The sequence below is a fragment of the Amphiprion ocellaris genome, chromosome 5 (assembly GCF_022539595.1).
Source record: "Amphiprion ocellaris isolate individual 3 ecotype Okinawa chromosome 5, ASM2253959v1, whole genome shotgun sequence".
Taxonomy (NCBI): Eukaryota; Metazoa; Chordata; class Actinopteri; family Pomacentridae; genus Amphiprion; species Amphiprion ocellaris.
In genome coordinates this window covers 30,876,735-30,897,149 of record NC_072770.1, presented here as the reverse complement: position 1 = coordinate 30,897,149, position 20,415 = coordinate 30,876,735, and the positions used below count along the sequence as shown (strand labels likewise).

The 20,415-nt window shown below is 41.1% G+C and overlaps 1 protein-coding gene across 2 annotated transcripts in view; it reads left to right on the top strand.

Moving 5' to 3' along the window:
• The first annotated feature begins 367 nt into the window (after positions 1–367).
• Positions 368–20,415, top strand: part of eya2 (EYA transcriptional coactivator and phosphatase 2) — a 32,494-nt gene continuing 12,446 nt past the window's right edge. The window contains exons 1-6 of one of the 2 annotated variants that reach the window (XM_023281542.3): positions 368–669; positions 11,043–11,122; positions 11,411–11,452; positions 12,502–12,608; positions 14,139–14,255; positions 20,222–20,298. In XM_023281542.3, coding sequence (XP_023137310.1) covers positions 12,506–12,608; positions 14,139–14,255; positions 20,222–20,298 — 297 coding nt within the window. In that variant the 5' untranslated portion in view covers positions 368–669; positions 11,043–11,122; positions 11,411–11,452; positions 12,502–12,505. Of the gene's footprint in view, positions 670–11,042; positions 11,123–11,386; positions 11,453–12,501; positions 12,609–14,138; positions 14,256–20,221; positions 20,299–20,415 lie in introns of both variants that reach the window. The other variant, XM_023281541.3, reaches the window with a different exon arrangement.

The window sequence follows — 20,415 nt, the reverse complement described above, 5'->3', positions numbered from 1 at the left end:
GGATGTAGAAGCTCAATAATGAATCTGCACCGCTACAGTCACACTCAACACACAGCAAAGATAACAAATTCTTGATAAAACTGTCAATGGCCTGGAGTCTATTTACTACAAACTAACAAATCTTCATAGGTGGAGAGCAGACGGCATCCCAGAGTCCCACTGAATAGTTAGAGGCTCGTTGTGTAAACAATTGTGAAGAAGAGCCCTTGACCAAACAAAGATTTAAAGTGGAGATAGTGAAGCCCTTCAGCTGAAGGAGTGGTTCAGATAAGGAGGGGGGCGCGCGCACGCACAGACACACACGGGCCGCGCGCGCACGGGAGGAGGAGGAGGAGGAGGAGGAACCAGAAATCTTCGCTCATTTACTGAACATCACTTCCCCACCGCCAGGAAAGCAAACACAACTCCTGAAGCTGCGGAGGAAGAGAAGTGAGATCGATGTGAGAAGCTGTCACCTGGAGCCTCCAGACCAGAGCCTTCCTCCTCTTCCTCCTCCTCCTCTTCTTCTCCTGCGGGGCTCCGAGTCCTCAGCAAGCGGCCACTCGGTCTCCGATCCTCCGGGACACTTGGCGGAGGGAGAAAGTGAGCTGGGCATGGAGAGGAGAGGCTGCTCTCACTGACAATCGGATAGTTGTGTTTTTTCCTGCGTGTGCTTCGCTCTAAATAATGGTGAGTGTCCCTCGTCTTCCTCGCAGGAAAATGTTTTATTTACTTCTGCTCTAATTAAGCATGAGCATCTGTGAGTTTCCAGAGCTGTTTGTTTAAACCCACAGAATGAACCAAACAGCCTCTAGAGTCTGGCTGATTCCTCTCCAGGTTTCTGATCGAGTGTATTCCAACACTCCTGCTAGAAAATATTATTTTTTTAAAAAAAAGAAAGAAACACAGAATAATATTTCATTGTCAAATTAATGATAAGACATAAATACTAAATCAAAAAATTGATAATGTGAAATTTATATTCCCAACAAAACAAACATACAACTTAAAATTTACTATAAAGCATTTTTACTTCATTTTACGCAGTTTCTACAATTATTTATAAATAAACCAACTTAAAGATGAATTAATTGAACTATGGCATTTTTTTTAGAGTGCATGAATATTTCATAAAGCTTCATATATGTATTTAATTATTACTCCAACACATTTTTGCCTAAAGAAACTATACTACAGTGCACAAAAATCTTGGATCATATAAAAGTGCCATATTTATTATTTTTTTACATTAATATTAAGCTTTCACATATGCATTCCTATTGAAGAGTCATTTATAAGAGCAGAAAATACCAAAATTCACCAACAACAAAGTGATTATTAGTGTCTGCGCCTCTCTTTTGATTGAGCGCCTTTGTTTTTCTTGGTGGTGCTTGAATCCGTGGAACACTTTTTTTTTTTTTTTTGCTCGGGCCTATAAGTACAGAAGATTACACTCAAATCATTGGCACCCCTTTCAGCAGCCATGCAGGGACCCTCATTAACTAAATTAGGGGAGCCTCACTAAGCATTTTTCAAAGGCTGGTATTCATATTTTTCAAGGACCCCTTCATGGCTCCAGACTTGAAAACTCACTCTGTGTGTTTTGCCAGCCATTTAAATCACACTTAAACACTTCTATCAGCTGAGGAACAGTGATTAATGGGGCCTCTGGTTTTAGGGAGAATCGTGTAAATATATTTATTTTAACTAAATAAATCTGACATTGCATTTGCTTGTGTGTTTTTTTCCCAGAATCTGCTTAGATCTTTTGTCATTTGATTAATTAGTAAATATGTGAGATCACGACTTCACGTCTGTTCATAATTAAAATTAATCATTTTTTGCAACAGATTTTTGCGACACATCTTCATAAATTGACCTTTTTTTATTACCATAATAGTTGTAGGCAAACAAAGCTTTGTTTTTAAATATACCAGCTCTCAAAAATGTTACCCTGAGTTCTAAATTTTACCCAACAAATTGGACATATGTTTGTGCTTGTCAGCTTCAATTATCTGAAATAAACCTGGAGGCGTAATTGCCAGCCAAATCTTTATTTTGGATAGTTGCTGTATCAGATTCGGATCCTTGACGGACTCTTAAATCCTCCTAAATCTCCACATCTACTCGCACTTTCACCCTCACAAAACACATGCAGGGCTCTGATGGAGGCGGCTCAGACCACATACCGAAGGTGTGTGCTGCTCGAGTGTGTTTGATTTAACACTGTGGTTCGTCTCCTAATAACATTAGGCCCCATTTCTGGACTCCCTTTTCCATGGCCGACCCGAGACCCTCTCGGTCTCTCTCCCCTCAGCCTTCATGGTTCTTATTACCGGCTCTAATAAATTGTGAATAAGCAGCAGCCCGAAAAGTCCCGGGGTTGCGGAGAATTCCCCATCCTGTAGCGCAAGGCACCCCCTCTTAAGAAAACACAAATTAATTCCAAACCCCTCTGTAGCCAAACGTCCCTGGAATGATAAATATTTTCATAGGAAGCTCGGCTCTTCCTGACTTTATCTGCACCGATTTTATTATATTTCTTCGCAGCTGCACAGTTCTTGATGTCTTTCAGCTTCTGTTCATCTCCTGCCCTCTCTCTTTTCCATCCTCCTCACCCTCTCTCTCTCTCTCTCTCAATGGGAGTCAGGTAGCCTTGCTTACTTATTTGAATTCAAGGTTGAAGCAGGGCTGATGTGTTGAAGGAAACAGTCTAAAGTAAATCCACTCCGCCCAATATGAAATAACAGTATCATCATGTTCATGTTCTTCACTTTGTCAGCGCAACACATAGTTTTATTTACTGCACTGAAGGGAGTGAGTTTGATATTTGATGCAGAAAAGTTATAATCTGAGTCATTTCAGTAGTGCGGTTGTATCATTTGCACACTGTTTTTATGTTTTTGCTTAGCAATCTATACGGAACAAATCTGTAGAAAGAGGAAATATTTACACGACTATGATCCAACACTGTGTGCTTGATGCTTGACAAGAGATCGAGGCAACAGGTTTCACCAAATACACTAGTTTTTGGGTTAAGTAGAAGTACAGGGTTAATCCAGCACATCACTCTAAAAGGCAAGATTTATGTTTTATCTTACTTGTTTTATTTAATTTGCTCATAACCTCACAATAAGCACCTGTATCTACATATTTTTCTTTGTTTTTCCATGATGAGGGATGATAGTAAGATACAAAAAAGTGTGTATTAATGAATACATTTTAAAAAGTGTGTAATGATAACGCTCCAATGTGCCTTAAAAAGCTGCAGCGAGCTGCAGAGTAAATATTAGGTCCAACTGTAGGCTAATAAAACCCAAAATTTCAGTTTCTTAGCTGAGTTGTGAGTTTAGGGTTTCAGCTCTTGGAACAACTGCTTCTAAACGTTATACAACTTCAGAAGAAGTAATCATGAATGTAGCCTGATATGTGCAGCTGTCTACACAAACAGTAAGTCCAACCAAATCAAAACTCTTTGACATCTTTTCGGTAAAAGTTCTTGATTAAAGGTTTAGTAACAATAGATGGGAATGCTGTCAAAGAAAGGCAATACATTCAGGATTAGAGACACTGATTTAGAATCTTTAACATGAAGAAGCGTTCCTTCTCTGATACTCAAGTGTGTTTTTTCTCCGCTGAATTTTTCCTTTGTGTGTCCTAGAGGCTTGATCAGTCTCCATTCACTTACACCAGAGCTTGTGCAGCAAGGCCTTGGAGGTGTGTGTTTGGTGTAGCAAAAGGTCAGGATTGCACAGAGATGGTGGCGTCTGTTGGTTGATCGAACAGTTTGAGGCTAACCAAACTTTCCTCTAAATGTCTCCCCCCCCACTCCCGCCCTTTATCTCCCCCCTTTTTTAATTCCCTTAAGTCCCAGAGAGCTCCCGGCGAGGCCTCGTGCTGATATGTGTGTAGGTCTGTGTGCGTGTAATAAAGCCCGGGCTGTCAGCAGACAACAGCTGTCTCTCTGGCGATCTCCGCTCGCCTTATCTCGTCTTGAGAATGGTGAAGCCACACACATCGCAGCGTGGCCTGCAATGACCATATTTCATTTTTTTCTCCAAGCTTTATAACACAGGGGTACTTTCCACCGAGGAGAGAATTTAATCATTCTCCGTGGCTCTTGGAATATTTTTATAGGTGTCAAAATTGTTCTTCCTGTTTCTCATCGAACCCTGTCCTAGATAAAGTGTTTTTCACCGTTTTCCCATATGTTTAACTCGTATTTGATTATATCTCATTTGTCTTCTTATCTCCCCATAAAGGCATAAACCACTCTTACTTTTCTTCTCTCGTGCTTTCCCTGTCGCCTCACGCACACACACTTGCACTGTAAATTTACCAGTAAAGAAGTAATTGGACCTGAGTCCGTCTGTAGCGCCTGTGAGCTCCGGCTACCAGAGAGTTCTGTCTGGCCAGCTGTTAGCAACTAGGGCGGCCACTCGCCATCATGCGCCGAGCAGACTGATCGAGGGCAAACCTTTTTGTCCTAATGACTAATAAAGCAGCAGTCTGAGAGTGTGTGTGTGTGTGTGTGTGTGTGTGTGTGTGTGTGTGTGTTCATTAGAGAAGGCCGGAGCACTCATGCAGTCAGGCGTGTGTCACTTTTGAATGTCTGGGTGCATGCACGGCCACCCTCCCATCGCTGGACCAGATGTTTTTTACCTGGGAGCCAGACCACCATCTGACTGGGGTCAGCCCAGTCCTCCAACCCCACACCCGCTCCTCCAGGCTGCTGGGAGGTCTGCCAGCTGTCCCCCGCTCTGACCCCCGTCCCGGGGCACTGGTTCTGGGGGGAAACAGAGCCCGGGCCTTGGGGTAGGTGGTCCTTCTTGGATTTGGCAATATCACGCAGGAAAATTATTAGGGATATTATTAGTGTTAGTCCTCGGACGCAGGCAGTGAACCCGAGTGTGGAGCAACGAAAGAAAGGATTAGGGAAGCAGGAAGAGGAATGCAGATTTTTTGAGAGGTAATTCAGAAAGGAAAAGAGTGTGTGCTGGAGATAAAGATACTAGCATTGTCAAATGAAGCGGTTTTGATTACGGAGGGACAGAGGGGGCTTCTGGCATTAATGCAGTCTTGTTGCAGGAGTTAGTCAAGTGAAAAGAAAAGGCCACCAAGTCTGGAGGTTAAGTTACAGAGTGCAGACAGAGTCGACAACAGGATCCCTGCTGCCAGAGATTAATTGGAGCCTCTTGTCGAGTGACTTCTGTTTCTTTCAAAGTAGCTCTGTACCTGTCATCACATGACTTTGCTGTTCATTCACTTTTATTTAAAGGAACTAGCAGGAGCAGCAGCCAGGTCTGGATGTGTGTGAGTGTTTGGATTAATTGAGGAAGCAGCTGCAGGGCCTTTGAGAGCTGTCAATAAAGGGATTAATCACTCCGTCTTAAACCGGTTGCTCAAGTTTCGTAATTTTTGGTTGAAATTGTCATAGCTTTGGTGGTAGAAGCTGGGGAGGTTTGCATTCTGGCTACAAAGGAGCTCATTGTGAGGGGCATCTTACACCTGTGTTTTCGTAATTTACCGTCTCAGCAAATGTCAGTCTTAGTAAGGAGGTGTCAACAAAAACACGACAGCTTACTGCTGAGTGTAATGGTTTTTCACGTCAGATGTAAACCATCGGTTTTATGACAGAGAAACAGCTTTGTCTTTTGGCAAACAAGATGTAATGATTCACACATGAACAGATGAAGGTGCCTCAATCAGAATTAGTCTAATATCCTTTAAAATAAATACATGTATCACAGACACTACCCTTCAACTGACATCTTTGTTTTGTTAAAGGAAGGTTCAATGAACTGCCCAGGCGGCCTGTTAGTTAACATCTTACCTGACATAATGGCAATTTATGGGATTTGTTTTTTGCTAGCTCTCTGTGTAGCTAAAATGATCAGTCAAAAATTCATTGGAAACTAATTTTATAGTTAACTAGTACCTTATTGTGAGAATTTATGGCTTTTCTTTGCCTTATGTAACAGTAAACTGAAGTGATTTGGTTTTGGACTGATGGTCTGACCAAAAAAAAAAAAAAAAAAAAGCAATTTAAAGACTGTTTTTGGTGACGTTTTCAACAGAATTATTTATAATGATCAGTGGAATAATTGCTAATAAAACTAAGTTGCAGACCTGTTTGTAGAGTACTAACGGGCTGTTTTTGTCATTAGTTATTACATAATACTTTGGGTTTTTGAAGAAACTCTTATGAAAGAGCACAACTGGCATTCTCACATGATTGCTGAATCATCCTGTGTTCATTTATCATGTTCGCTTTGTTTTCATTTCTGAATATAGATGTGGTTTTTATTTGATTGCAATGGTAAAAAAAAAAAAAAAAAAATAGTTCTGAAATAGAAGTTGTTGTATGTTCCTGCTGGTTGCTGCAGTCCGGCCTGCTGAACTGTCAGCTGTGTGCCAAAAGTGGTTAAAGAGAGCAGCAGCTGGCAGATGGCACCGACTTCCACCACGGAAACCCCGATAGTGTCACAAAGACGCAAATAGTGGGCCCTTGTTCTATGTCTTTTATCGGCAGCTAAGAGAGAGAGTTTTGTGTTCGGCAGTGAATCATCACCCCCCCCCAACTTGCTCCAGGCACTTATGCAGACTGTCCAAATCGAGGGCCGCAGGTGGGCTCCCATATGGCGCGATTACAGACCGCCGAGTCACCTTTTTAAATCCGTTGATTGAGAACTGCAGTGTTTGGATAAAGGTCAGACCATCAGAGGGTCACTGCGGCGTGAAACCAGACTCTCATGTCCTGTAAAGGTCTCATGCAGACACTGACGCAGCACACATGTTGACACTGCAAACACGCATCTAACCAGACACACACCACACACCTGACGATTATCAACATCATTTTTGACTTGGGTACATAAGCCATGAAGGCACACACCCTTCTGTGGAAAGTCAGCAAACTGTAACTAATTCAGTCACCACCAGCCCCCACATCTGAAGAAGCGCACAGATATGATGACTGTCAGCTGAAAAGCGATGAGTCACTGAGACCTGTAGATAGTGAATCCTGCTGGTTTTGTTCAAAGTAGGAGACATCTTACTTGATGCAGTATGTGATGAGTTGTTAGTGTTAGTTTATTTATTATTCCTGCCTTGTCAAGCTGATACAGAATTTTTTCCACTCAGCAATGATACATTGTCATGTATTTTGCATCATATGCACTAAATCTAACTGTCCTACTTGGCCTCATGTTAATTAATTTCTTACTTTTTCAAATCTTGAGCTTCTACACAATTTCTTCTTCTTGAATTTTAGATGTCAGTTGCTAATTATCATTTAGAATTTAACTTTTTTTTTGCTTATTTATTCTTGCACTGCCTTAATACTTTTTCTTTTGGAGCTGCTGTAACGGTGAACTTTCCCCACTGTGGGATCAATAAAGTTTATCCTTATCCTTAAACATGCTATATATGTCTGAATCCACAGCATCGGACAGGTCCTGCTAAACTTTTTTTCTTTTGTCATCAACTGTTTATTGATTTTTTATTTTTTTTTGCAGACAACGGCTAAGACAAATGAGAAAAGAAAAAAAACCATCGATAGGGTCAGCATAATAAATTACTGACTTTGTTGTCGCCCCATTAACTGCCTTCCCCCCACCCTACTCCCAGTTAGCATATTGAATTCACAAAATTGTTCAAACAAAAAATGAAAAAAAGGGGGAAACAAAACAAATCTCACTCATGCATCATTCACTCACTGATTCTACCCTAGCCCAGAAATCTCATGATCACTGTGTACATACCAGTATATCAGTTCATGCAAACACATCTGTATAACGTTTTATACATTTTAACTACATGGACAGGAAATAAAATACACAAGAGATAAGCATATAATTCACTGTAGAGCCAGAAATGAGAATTGAAGTGTATTTCTTATAATAAGCTCTCAATTTTTCTTACCAGGTTTGAGCAACAGTTGATATTTTGTACTTTGGCTGAATGTAGTCGTGCGGCGGTCAGCTCTAGCTGTGCAATGTCCTTGTAAGAGGAAAGCCATTCCTTGGTTGACAGTATATGTGGGGTTTTCAAGTGTCCTGCTAAACTTTATCTCATTCTGCAACACTATGAAAACTTCTGACAAGAAATGGTTGCACTTTTATTACCGTTTCAGCAATTGTTTTGCCTTAATATGTGATCAGATAAACTATCATACAGCTGAAAAGTGAAGCTGCTTGTTTCGCAAAGCATCAATCAGTCTTGTGTCAGTCATCTTCTCCTCACTCAGTGGTTTCAGCAGAACAACAGGTAAATCTGCATAAACACCGTCTATTCCTTTTAACTGGATCGAATGACATTTCAACTTAAAGCACAATGCGCAGCACAAAGGCCAGAACTTGATATCCGTGAAAGAAGCCGTGGTCTAGGAGAACCCTGGGACCCAGGTGAAGCTGCTGGGACTGGCCTTGTGGCCTTGTGGCCCCCCGTGGCCCTGCTGGGTTTGTTTTAGCTTCAGTTTCATTCCTCGGCCCTCCACATCTCTGCTGAGCTCCACTCGTCTTCCCTCCGGTGTCCTGGAGTTCCCATGGCCTTGGCCGCCCTCCTCTCAGGCCTCACCCTGAACCAGGAAGTGCCTCGGCTATCACACGCAGTTTTTTGGGTTTGTGTGTACGTGCATTGTGTGCACGTACAGGGCCGTTGCATCTGAAGTCAAGAGGACTCTGAACAGGCGTCGCTTTCACTTTTGATCCCTGGGAAGTACTAGGAAATGCAAAGCACAACAGCACTTTCCTTCGTTTTCCTCTGTGCTGCAGGATCAGTGTCGTTCTCTGGAGCTTCACAGTCTGCCTGTGATAAAAGGTCAGATCAGGGTCCCTGATGGCTACAAAGCCTTAAAGATTATGGATCATTTCTGAGGTGGAAAACCTCATATGAAGAGAAAAGTTGAACATGAACACGTTTAGATTGAAAGTCAAGACGTCAAGTAGAACTGAAACCCATCTTAATTTGTTACGTTGGTTTTAACTTAATGGGTCGACTTCACTTGGAAGTAACAAAAAATATTTTTTAAAAAATTATTTCAGTTCGTGTTTTGTCCCTTTTACGTTACACATTGTGAAATAGCAAACCCTAACACCCCTTAGTGTCTCACTCACAGTGAGTGATGCAGATGTGCAGGTGGATCTTTTCCGGCTGTGGAGCCTCTGTGGCCACATCGTGATAGAAATACATTTATTTACTCAAAAAACACCGCACACTGTCTCGGGTGTTTTAAAAGGTGGGAGGGCAACTACATTAGCTGGAAATGTAACGTGAGATTTGTTTTCTCTGCTTTTATGCTGTAGCTAAGGACACGAGAACAACATACACAATGCTGTAAGCCGTCTCTGGCTTCATGACGCCAGCGAATCCTTCATGTCTGTCTCCTCAGATTTTTATTTTTCCGATTTAATTTTCTTTGCTCAGTCGCTGTCACGTCTCTGCTGCTGTAAAACCCAGTTGCCCCTGTAATTCATGACTGTCATCTGTCTCTGTCGTTGTGTTGTCAGCGAGGTTGGAGGTCAGGCAGTTAGCTGCAGCGTTGCCAGATTGGAATGGCCCAGAGGCAAACAGAGAGAGAAACCCGGAGAGACAGACGGAGGAAGAAAGGGAGGGATGAAATTAATTAAATTGCTCAGACTGTTGTGCTTTGTCATGTAGCTACAAACAAACACCAGCGGTTGTAATTGTGCTGAACGAAACGAAGGTCATCTAATGCTCGTTTTAATGCTCCTGCCTGGGCACTGGGTCAATACACTAACATGTAACTGTTGAACATCTCACTGCACAACTGTTTATGCTCTACTCTAATAGCATTCAGTCTTCAGGGAAGGTTTTCATTGTGGGGATTTCCTCACAAACAGTCCAAAGAATATTAGTGAGGTCGGTACTGATGGTGGGTGATAAAATTTGGCTTGAGTGCTGTGTTTTAATTGTTCTCCAAAGAAAATGGATGGAATTCAGTGCACCGCTTCTATATTTTCACACCAAACTGGGGAAAACATTTGTTTATGGGATTTTTCACAAAACCTGACACAGTTGTAGGCTGCAGTGTTTATGGGTCACCTTAATTGGAACTAAGGTAACCTATAATTTTGGTCTTATAATAGAAATGACATTTTTAGCTAAATGTTTCCCGGTAGTTTGCTTCAGATCGAGTGTAGCTTGTATGAATGTGATTTAAGCAGACAGACTGACCTCTCTCAGCTTCCTGCTTAGACGAATTTATGTTGATCTTTTGACCTTCAGCCCACTGAGCCAGACAGGATCAGGCACAAACAGTCTTTTACATTGGTTTTGTCAGGTTAAATCTTCTATAACGGTGTGTGTAATCTCACATTAGCTGTACACAGTGATGTCTTGTTTAAATTCTGAATTCAAATCAAAGATAACGTATAGAAAAAAGAAACAAATGAGTCTGTTTAAGGTTAGCTGAGTGAATTAAATGTCTATTAATCAATGTGTTTTATCATATTTTTCACAAATACGTTTATCCAAAATTACCATAAAACCACTGAGTTTAAGAGAAATACAATACAAAGAGATACTGTAGCTAATTGTAAACAATTACATTACAAAATGTGTCGTCATCTCAGTCTGTCCCGTCTTACAGAGCTCTATTGTCCCATCGTATCACCCAACAAGCGTAGGAAATTCTGCAGAACTGAGCTGTTAACTCTGAACCGCAGCCCCGTTCTGGATGTTTTTCTACTGGTTTATTTCCTCTATAGCTACACGTACAGGTGCCAAACAGCGAAGTGATTCAGCAGTGGAGCATTTTGCAACATTTTCCCTCGAAACAATGTCACCTGTCAGGTTCCTGTAACTCATTATTTGACTGTCAGAGTCTCGATATTGGCAAGACTCCTCACAAAACATTTATCTTAATCTCTCCCTTTCAGCTTCTCCGTCTGTCCTTAAAACCTGTTCACCTTTTGAACTGTGTGCATGGAGACAACATTTCTCCGGAATCCCGCTGCCTGCAGGGCTCCAGGCGCATCGTCATGTGTCAGTGCACCGCATACCTGTGGCCTCACCGTGTGTATTTGCAATTGTTTCCACAGGAGAGTTGACGGCTTGAGAGGAACCTGACTAACAGCAGTGTGACGGGATAAAGAGGATAAGGCTGTCTCCACAGGGGCAGGTGAGAGAACAAGACTACAAAGGAAAAAGCAAAGTGCAAACGTCCAGTCTGAGCGTGAAGTCGACAAACAGATTCAGTTCCTTTAAAATAATCTTTGCATGAAGCTGAAAGTACTAATCAAGACTGCGCTTCCCCATTATTGAGAGTGTAAAACCTGCACTGATTTAAAGAATCTTCAAAGCTTTTTTTTTTTTTTTTTAAAGAAATGAGAGTTTCTTCTTACTTTTCTTTTCCTAACTGGTTTTGCTGTCTGTTTTCTGACAGTGCCCGTTCTTGCCTCATTCACAGGGCTTCTTATTACCCGTTTCAAACTCAGCACACCTCCTGCAGGTGAGTTTCTCATCACATTTGTCATTGAAATTGAAATCTCATTTGCAATGGAAAAAAAGCAGCTTCACTAACATGAAATTGTAAACTTTGTAGGAAGAATGTCATTTATGTACCATACATAAAACACAAAATACATAAGATGCCATTTTTTGGTATAAATTAGTAAAGGAAAATAGATGCAGTTTAGAAAAATCTTGTTTTGAATGTGTTTTTGCACTTTATTCCTGCTATGTCCCATTGTTTGACCACGGTGGCATTTAGGCTGTTGAAGACTCATTACAGTGACTTAGTAATGCACTTGACTTTCAAGAGACTGTCACAGTTGTAGCAGCAGAGACTGAAATACTCTTGTACAAATACTAACTTTCAAAAGTTTGGAGTCACCCAGGCAATTTCATGTTTTCCATGAAAAATCACACTTTTATTCATGCATTTGCATAACTGCACAAGGATTTTCTAATCATCAATGAGCCTTTCAACACCATTAGCTAACACAATGTAGCATTAGAACACAGGAGTGATGGTTGCTGGAAATGTTCCTCTGTACCCCTATGGAGATATTCCATTAAAAATCAGCTGTTTCCAGCTAGAATAGTCATTTACCACATTAACAATGTCTACACTGGATTTCTGACTCATTTAATGTTATCTTCATTGAAAAAAACTGCTTTTCTTTACAAAAATAAAGACATTTCTAAGTGACCCCAAACTTTTGAAGGGTAGCGTACATGTCATGCAATACCACATATGTCACAATGTTTGTAATTCGAAGAATGAAAGGTCTGATTTGGCCATTGTGATTTGACCAAGAACTGTAATAGAGACTCTTTTTCTTTGACTGTCCACTCGGGTTTTGTATTTTTTGCTTCTGCATTTCATGGTGGAAGTAGCAAAAGTTCAGACCATCTGTTCTCCAGCCAACTGGACTTCCTCACACTCCATTGTGACTTGACAAAAACAGACATTAAGTTGCAATATAGAATAAAGAGAAGAAGAAGTTGTCACCAAAAAATGTCCTTATTTGTTTTTACTTCTTCCTTCTCCATCAGTGTCATGGCTGCGTATGGACAGACTCAGTACAGTCCGGCCCTCCAGCCTGCAGGACCATACACGCCGTACACCCACCACACACAGGGCTACAGCATGCCGTCTTACAGTGAGTACAACCCAACACTGGGCTTTATTTTGAAAGTTAGCTCAAAAGCTCAACATCTGTAATTAAAGCAATGGCAAGGTGTACATGTAGAACTAGATTTTAGGTTCTTTTTGAGATTATTGTTGCTTTTTTTCTGTAATTTGTGAACAACAACGAGACACTAAAACAACACAATAGACAGGGCAAGATCCAGATTAAGACTTGAAACAAATTCAGTGACATAACAAAACAAAAACAGACACAAGGGGGACTTTAAAGGAACAAGACAGATGACAGACATTTTGGAGTACGTATAAGACACACATTTTGCGACAGAGAAACAATGGACTCTCATTTTCTACATATTTTACGTATGTTTGGTTCAGAGTTGGTAATCAATAGACAAACTCAGATTTGACTAAAATGTATACATTTGACAAAAATACTAAATAAGAACAGTGATCAGAGCATGTACTTTTGCACAATCCAATACTAGTGTGCTCTCTAGGCTTAACTTTTATCACCAAACCAATCAAAGTGGAAGCTCTCAGCAACTAACAATGGCATTGTTTACTCTTTTTACATACGTTCTGGCAGGGTTGTCAAACATGCGGACGACTTTGTAAAGTGTAAAAATTACAGAGAAGACATTAACTGCAACTTGTACATTTGTAAAACTATAAATTTAAAATAATTTCTAGACCATGTCAAGTTGTTTTGATCATAAAGTAATATACTAGGTTGCTCTTTTGTCATTTTGAGTCTAATTTTTGTAATATTTTGTCTTGTCTTGGTTGGTTTTTTTGTCTTGTCTGACTTTCGTCATTTTGTTTTTTGTTTTTGTCGATTTGTGGTTTTTTGTCTCGCCTGTGTTGTTTGTCTATTTTTCAGCCGTTTTGTTTCTCGCTTTTGTCATTTTTTGTCTCGTTTGTCATTTATGTAATTCTTTGTCTCGTTTTTGTCGTTTAGCCATTTTTTTGTCGCTTTGTAACTTTTTTGTCAATTTTTTGTCTCTTTTTTGTTTTGTGTCTTGTTTTTGTAATATTTTGTCAGGTTTTTGTTGTTTTTTGTCTGACTTTTGTCTGATTTGTCATTTTGATCATAAAGTAAAATAATATATCGTTCAGTTCCAGACACTTGTGACTAAATGTTCTGTGTCTTTGTAGACACTGTGATCTGGAAATTGTAATGTGTAAATGATAAAGTGAGGCATAAGTTTGTTGAAATTTAATTTATTTTTCTTAAGAAACTTCAGGTTGTTCATAATGTTTTGTTAAAAGATTATTCCCTAAATGTGAACATTTTTGCACTAAAACAAAGGCAAAATCTGGAGTTGTGGTTCTTTATAGGTTATTATGCTGTGATTTTACTGATCTGGCCCACTTGAGATCAAATTGGGCTGAATGTGTCCCCTGAACTAAAACGACTTACATCCCTGCTTTAGGGGCACAGTTAACATGAGTAAATCAAATTATACAAATTTCAATTGACCAAACTGCATGTTGGTTAGTCCTGAATGCAACAGTACAATTTCTGCTCTTTTTCTTCCAGACATTAAAACGGAGGATGGTCTGAGCCACTCTCCAGGACAGACAGGACTGCTGGGATACTCCAACTTCAGCACCACTCCTCCCAGTCAAAGCCTCTACAGCTACTCTCACACACATGGTTAGTTTGAAACACTGTGTGCGCTGAATACAAGGACATGCTGTCACACACACCGTCAGACACACCTTTTATACGTCATCTTTGATTTAACCTACTGAACGCAGCATCCATCCTCTCCTCTCCTCTCCTCCTCTCTCCTCTCCTCCACCCCTCCTCTCTTCTCCTCCTCTCCTCTCCTCCACCCCTCCTCTCCTCTCTCCTCCTTTCCTCTCTCCTCCTCTCCTCTCTCCTCCTTTCCTCTCTCCTCCTCTCCTCTCCTCTCCTCTTCTCTCCTTTCCTCTCCTCTCCTCTCCTCCTCTCTCCTCTCCTCCACCCCTCCTCTCTTCTCCTCTCCTTTCCTTTCCTCTCCTCTTCTCCTCTCCTCCACCCCTCCTCTCCTCTCCTCCTCTCCACCCCTCCTCTCCTCTCCCCTCCTCTCCTTTCCTCTCTCCTCCTCTCCTTTCCTCTCCTCCACCCCTCCTCTCCTCTCCTTTCCTCTCCTCTCCTCTCCCCTCCTCTCCTTTCCTCTCTCCTCTCCTCTCCTCCACCCCTCCTCTCTTCTCCTCTCTCCTCTCCTCCACCCCTCCTCTCCTCTCTCCTCTCCTCCTCTCCTTTCCTCTCCCCTCCTCTCCTCCCCCTCCTCCTCTCCTCTCCTTTCCTCTCCTTTCCTCTCCTTCTCTCCCCTCTCCTCCTCTCTTTTCCTCTCTCCTCTCCTCTCCTCTCCTCTCCTCCTCTTTTCCTCTCCTCTCTCCTCTCCTCTCCTCCTCTCTTTTCCTCTCTCCTCTCCTCTCTCCTCCTCTCTCCTCTCCTCTCCTCTCCTCTCTCCTCCTCTCTTTTCCTCTCTCCTCTCCTCTCCTCTCCTCCTCTTTTCCTCTCTCCTCTCCTCTCCTCTCTCCTCCTCTCTTTTCCTCTCTCCTCTCCTCTCTCCTCCTCTCTTTGCCTCTCTCCTCTCCTCTCCTCTCCTCTCTCCTCCTCTCCTCTCTCCTCTCCTCTCTCCTCCTCTCTTTTCCTCTCTCCTCTCCTCTCCTCTCCTCTCTCCTCCTCTCTTTTCCTCTCTCCTCTCCTCTCTCCTCTCCTCTCTCCTCTCCTCTCCTCTCTCCTCCTCTCTTTTCCTCTCTCCTCTCCTCTCTCCTCCTCTCTTTTTCTCTCTCCTCTCCTCTCCTCTCCTCTCCTCTCCTCTCCTCGATGCCACACCTGTTCTCCATTAGCTGCGGTCTGGACTCCTGGCGTCAAAAGTCTCTCCACCCCTCCTCTTTTCTCAGGGTCAGGCCCCCTTTCTCCACTCAGACCAACAACACAGCATGCAGGCTCTTGTGTCTGTTTCTCTCAAGAAAGAGAGAGTGAGAAAACACGAGGACTGAGAGGAAGATAATATAGATAAACAGAGCTCATGGATAAAGCAATAGATGGGCAGAGGGTCTTGCTGAAAAACACGCACTCAGATGAAGATGTGCAGACCCTAGTGTGTGTCATTGTGTGTGTGTGATTGAGTGTGTGTGTGTGTGTGTGTGTGTGTGTGTGTGTGTGTGTGTGTGTCTGTGCTGTACACATTCCTCAGTCGCCCAGCGCCCAAAGCATGACTCGCTCAGTGCGACTTTATGGCTTTGAAACCAGCGTGAAATTGACCTTGTGTGTGAGAGGGGAGAGGTTAAGGGGCATTTTACGGAGGGGTGAGTAGGTTTAATGTTGCAGAGGGGGCATGAGCTGTTTCCACTGTATGAGTGGGACAAAGGAGGGACAAAACAGTATAGAACAGTAAACAGATGATCTGAGGACATGGCTTTGTGTACCACATATCGCTACATGCTGTAAAGTGCAGTCAGTTTAGGTATTTTAGTAACTTGAATATAAGCTCTTAGCCTTACCCTTAGATATATTTTTCTACCTGTTGGAATTTGGGAAAAGTGAAGTAAGTAATACAGTTTTTGCAACTCCACACCAACCACTATTATAATCTATTTCCATGTTAAAAGATGATTCTGGTTTATCACAACTATTGATAAATCTGGTATTGATATTTTTAATGTAAGTCATTTTGTGAATCAGATAGTAAAAGATGCCAACTACTAAGATCCAGACTGCATGGCAGCATCTCTAAATGAATTCTTATTTAAATAGTAATGAAAATGTTATGCTCATTAGCCTCTCAGACTTTAAAGTTGTAGTGACTGTCTTGCTATTCATGTAAAGCCTACATCTGGTGGTACATATTTAACAGACACCCTGAACTGAAAGGGTTATAGTGTTGAATTTCATCATGTCAAGAACATTTAAAACACTTTAATCATTCTAAAAGAATTATAAAAATCTGCCCAGTTAGACTGTTTGTGTTTTTCTCAGTTAATACATTTTGTACACAATATGTTGGAAAATTATATAAAATGTCCATCATCATTTTCAGTGCATAGCATGATTTTACTCTCATATATAAAGGAGAAAAACATCAAATCCTTATAGTTTAAGAAGTGAAAAGAAAAAGCGCCATTTTTCCTTGAAATTGAATCTTTTGCTAAAATTGTGACAGATTCATTTTCATCAGTAACTAGTTGATTGACAGATAAATTCATTTTTTTATACTTCACCTTTGCTTGACAAATGCTAGGTCAATGGGGACTCAGACAAGTCTTAATGACATTTGGTGACTTTCCCCCAAAATAAGGTTTATAAAGCGATTTTGTTCACAGGCTCTACTTCAACACCTCACTTGTCTCAGTTTGGCTCTTCTAAAGCTCAGGATTGACTTTTGTCAGGAGGGCCAGTACATGTGTCATGAAAGCACTATCTTTAAAATTATGGAATTTACCCAGAGATTTCTATTATTTTATTACTGTTATTATCAGTTTATTTAAAAAGGGACCATGTACAATATTAAACATAAATGTTTCCATTGGATGTATTGCACCAGAGTTAGCTTTAAGCTAAATTCCATCTGCTGTCCCTTGGCAGATCACAATAAAATACATCACAACATTAAAATGTCACAAAAAAGTACATGATACAGTGAAGCAAAACATGATGCACACACACACACACACACACACACTCTTAAAAGCACACACGGACACACACTCACACACAAATGCCAATTAAAAAGACATTAATGGTTGCAGTTCTGAGTGTCCTTAAGCAGGTTTTTCAGCTTGTTTTTAAAACTGCCGATAGAAATACAGGTCTTAATGTCATCAGGTAGAGCGTTCCACTGAGTTGTAACTTTTACAGAAAAAGCTGACCGCCCAAAGGTGGTGCGTCAAAAAGGTATTGAACAGTCAGTGGTGGAAGATATCCTTGTGGATTTTATCGATTGTGCCGAGCGATACTGAACGAACTGGCGCAGTGGAGGAGGGGCCAATCCGTTGAAAAATTTAGGATGTACGGCTCGTTCTGTGTGGTGACAGCGGCAGATCTGCAGAACCTGCCAAGCAGCACCTCCTCACCAGCCTCCTCGCCTGCGCCATGTTAGAAAGTCTGGATGTGTCGAACTTGCTTCTAGTTAGCATTCATTCATACAGTGTCTCAGTAGCCTTTTTCCAGATCTTTTATTTGACTCTCACCTGCTCCATCAATACAGATTGATGTTGCTCAATTGTCATAAAATTGACTCAGTTGTCATTGTGCGACCCAAATATGAATTTTTGGTCATGTTGATTTAAAAATTGTCTTTGGCATCCACTGTGAATGTGATGTTTGATCTTTCTCCAGCTGCTCCTTGACTCCAGATCAATCATTTCTCAGCCCTAACCAGACAGTTTGATTCTTGTCTTCCATATTGCTCTCTCCTTAAGACATTATTCAGATGTGAGACATTACTTTGGAATGTAAATATTCATGTAAACACACTTTTGATGAAGCCTCTTACAAACTGAAAAGCCTTCAGTGACTGTGCTTTGTCAGAGCACCGCTGCCGAACCAACAAACAGCTTTTAACGGAGTGAAGTTGGAGTTTGAAGGACACTGTTCCCAAACAAAATAAATTTGTTTGAATATTTTTATGCATAAATCATTAACTGCGAACTTCAAACGGTAATAAACTCCCACAACATCCAAATGTTTGTTGGACTTCAGAATGTTTCCATGTCATCCATTATACTGTACACAATACACAAGCACACACTCAGAGACGCACGCACCACAAAAAACCTTCAAAAAAATTTACTGTACACTGAGCGCACAACTGAAACCAAATGGGGACGATGGGAGCATTTTCTGTGTTTACTCAAAGGACCTCCTGTACTTTTCCTTTAGTCACTGTGTTGTTGTCCTGGAAGGTTTCAGTGTGATTCCTCCTGTGAGTCATCACACAACCAATGGTGGCTAGATTAAATGATGTCAGGTAGACTTGAGGAACAAACCTTAAAAACGTATTACAGGACAGTTTAAGTCGTGTCAGACAAGAGACGAGTAAATCTTTACTGTCCCCAAAGGGCAAGTTGTCGTAGAGCTAGTAGTCAAAACAAACAGGGTAGGTTAAAAAGCTAAAACTAAATCAATTTTTAAACTGGCACCGGTGATTGTCTAAACTTTAGCCTTTCCACTGTACGCAACCAAACCCACCAATTCAATAAGGACTGCATTTGGAAACAAAACATAGAAACTCCAATAGCAGTGCACACAGCCAAATAGGAAACTATTAAGAGACAGTTATGCTGGTAATCAAAGGGCTTTTATTTCACATAAAATTGTATGTTGGGTGTACTGATCAAACTGTGGCTACTTTTAAGCATGTTTCACCCTGACAGAATCATGGCGCTACAGTTAGTAATGCTGGCTTGTAGGCCAGTCAGTTGCTTAACCACAGATGATAAAATAAGTCAACAGTTATATTGGATGGATTGCCTTGAAATTGTGTGCACACATTCATGGTCCGCAGAAGATGAATCCTAATAATTCCCCTGGCTCTGGCTCTCGTAAAATTTTAACTTTTGTCAGATGGATTGTCCTAATAGTTGGTTTTCTCATAGTGAATTTCTCTGACCTTATTTTTGGTTCTGATTCTCTTCCTGGAAGGATTTTAATGAAATGAAATGAAAGCCATTCAAGGTCCCGACAGGATACGCTGTACTAACGTTGGTGATTTCTTAACTTGTTTTGAGACTAAACAGCTGTTAAAGTACTGACATCAGCCTCCACTTTACTCCTTTTTTTAGGGTAATTATCTAATACTACCATACTAATCTACAAGGCTGAGACCATAAATATAGTAAACACTATATTTGCCAAACGTCGGCGTGTGAGCTTTGTCACAGCAATCAAGGGCAGGCTGATTTTGATATTTAGCGGAATAGCTATATCACCACCGAGCTGCTTTCTTATTGATTAATGAATGGTATAAATCATCTACTATCTACTTGTGGGCTCTTAAATTTAAGAATCTTACACAAAGCTGTACTCGTTTTGCCCAGTTGGTGTCAAAAGTTCATTTGTTTCCTCGTTTGCCAGTGGCCAGCATTTCTGAAAAATCATTTCAGTTTGCATTCTTCTGAGAAATCCAGCTAGCTGTCAAACAGAAAGAATGGCACAAAAATTAGAAACGGTGTCCAGTGCCGTAGGTGGAGATGATAAGATTACAGGGGAATTAATTAATCAGACAAACAAACAGTCTTGACAGGAAGATGCAGGGTGAGACAGCGTCACTGTGGGGAGAAAGTGCTTGGAGGAAGACATTCCTGCCTTGTCTTGATTAGATGGGAAGATTCCCAGAGCAGGAGCAGCAGGAGCTGCAGACTTTCCCACCTGTATTGTCATGTCAATCATAAATCACACTGTAAGCTCCTGCAGCGCTGAGCTGTCACTGAAGAGAGTCAAAGTTTACTGCTCAGTACTTCCTCTACACGGCCTCACAGATGAGATCAGATGCTATGAAATTATATTTGGGGTTGGTTCATTAATACAAGATGGAACAGAGTCAAACATCCTACCAGTTTATATTTTTGGATCCTTGATTGATTAGTGCCTGAATTTTTAAGCTTTTTCTTCCTATCACTTCTTAGGTGGTGGTATTTCATCTGGAATTTTTCAAGGCACCCATGCAATCTCAAGTTCAACCCCATTCAACCCTACCCAACAAGTGAGTAACATAAATCTAATTAAAGACAGAAATTTTACATTAACACGTGAAGAATTTCTACAACTAGTCATTCCATTGTTAATGTATCACTTAGTATTGCTGCCCTGAATTGCATTT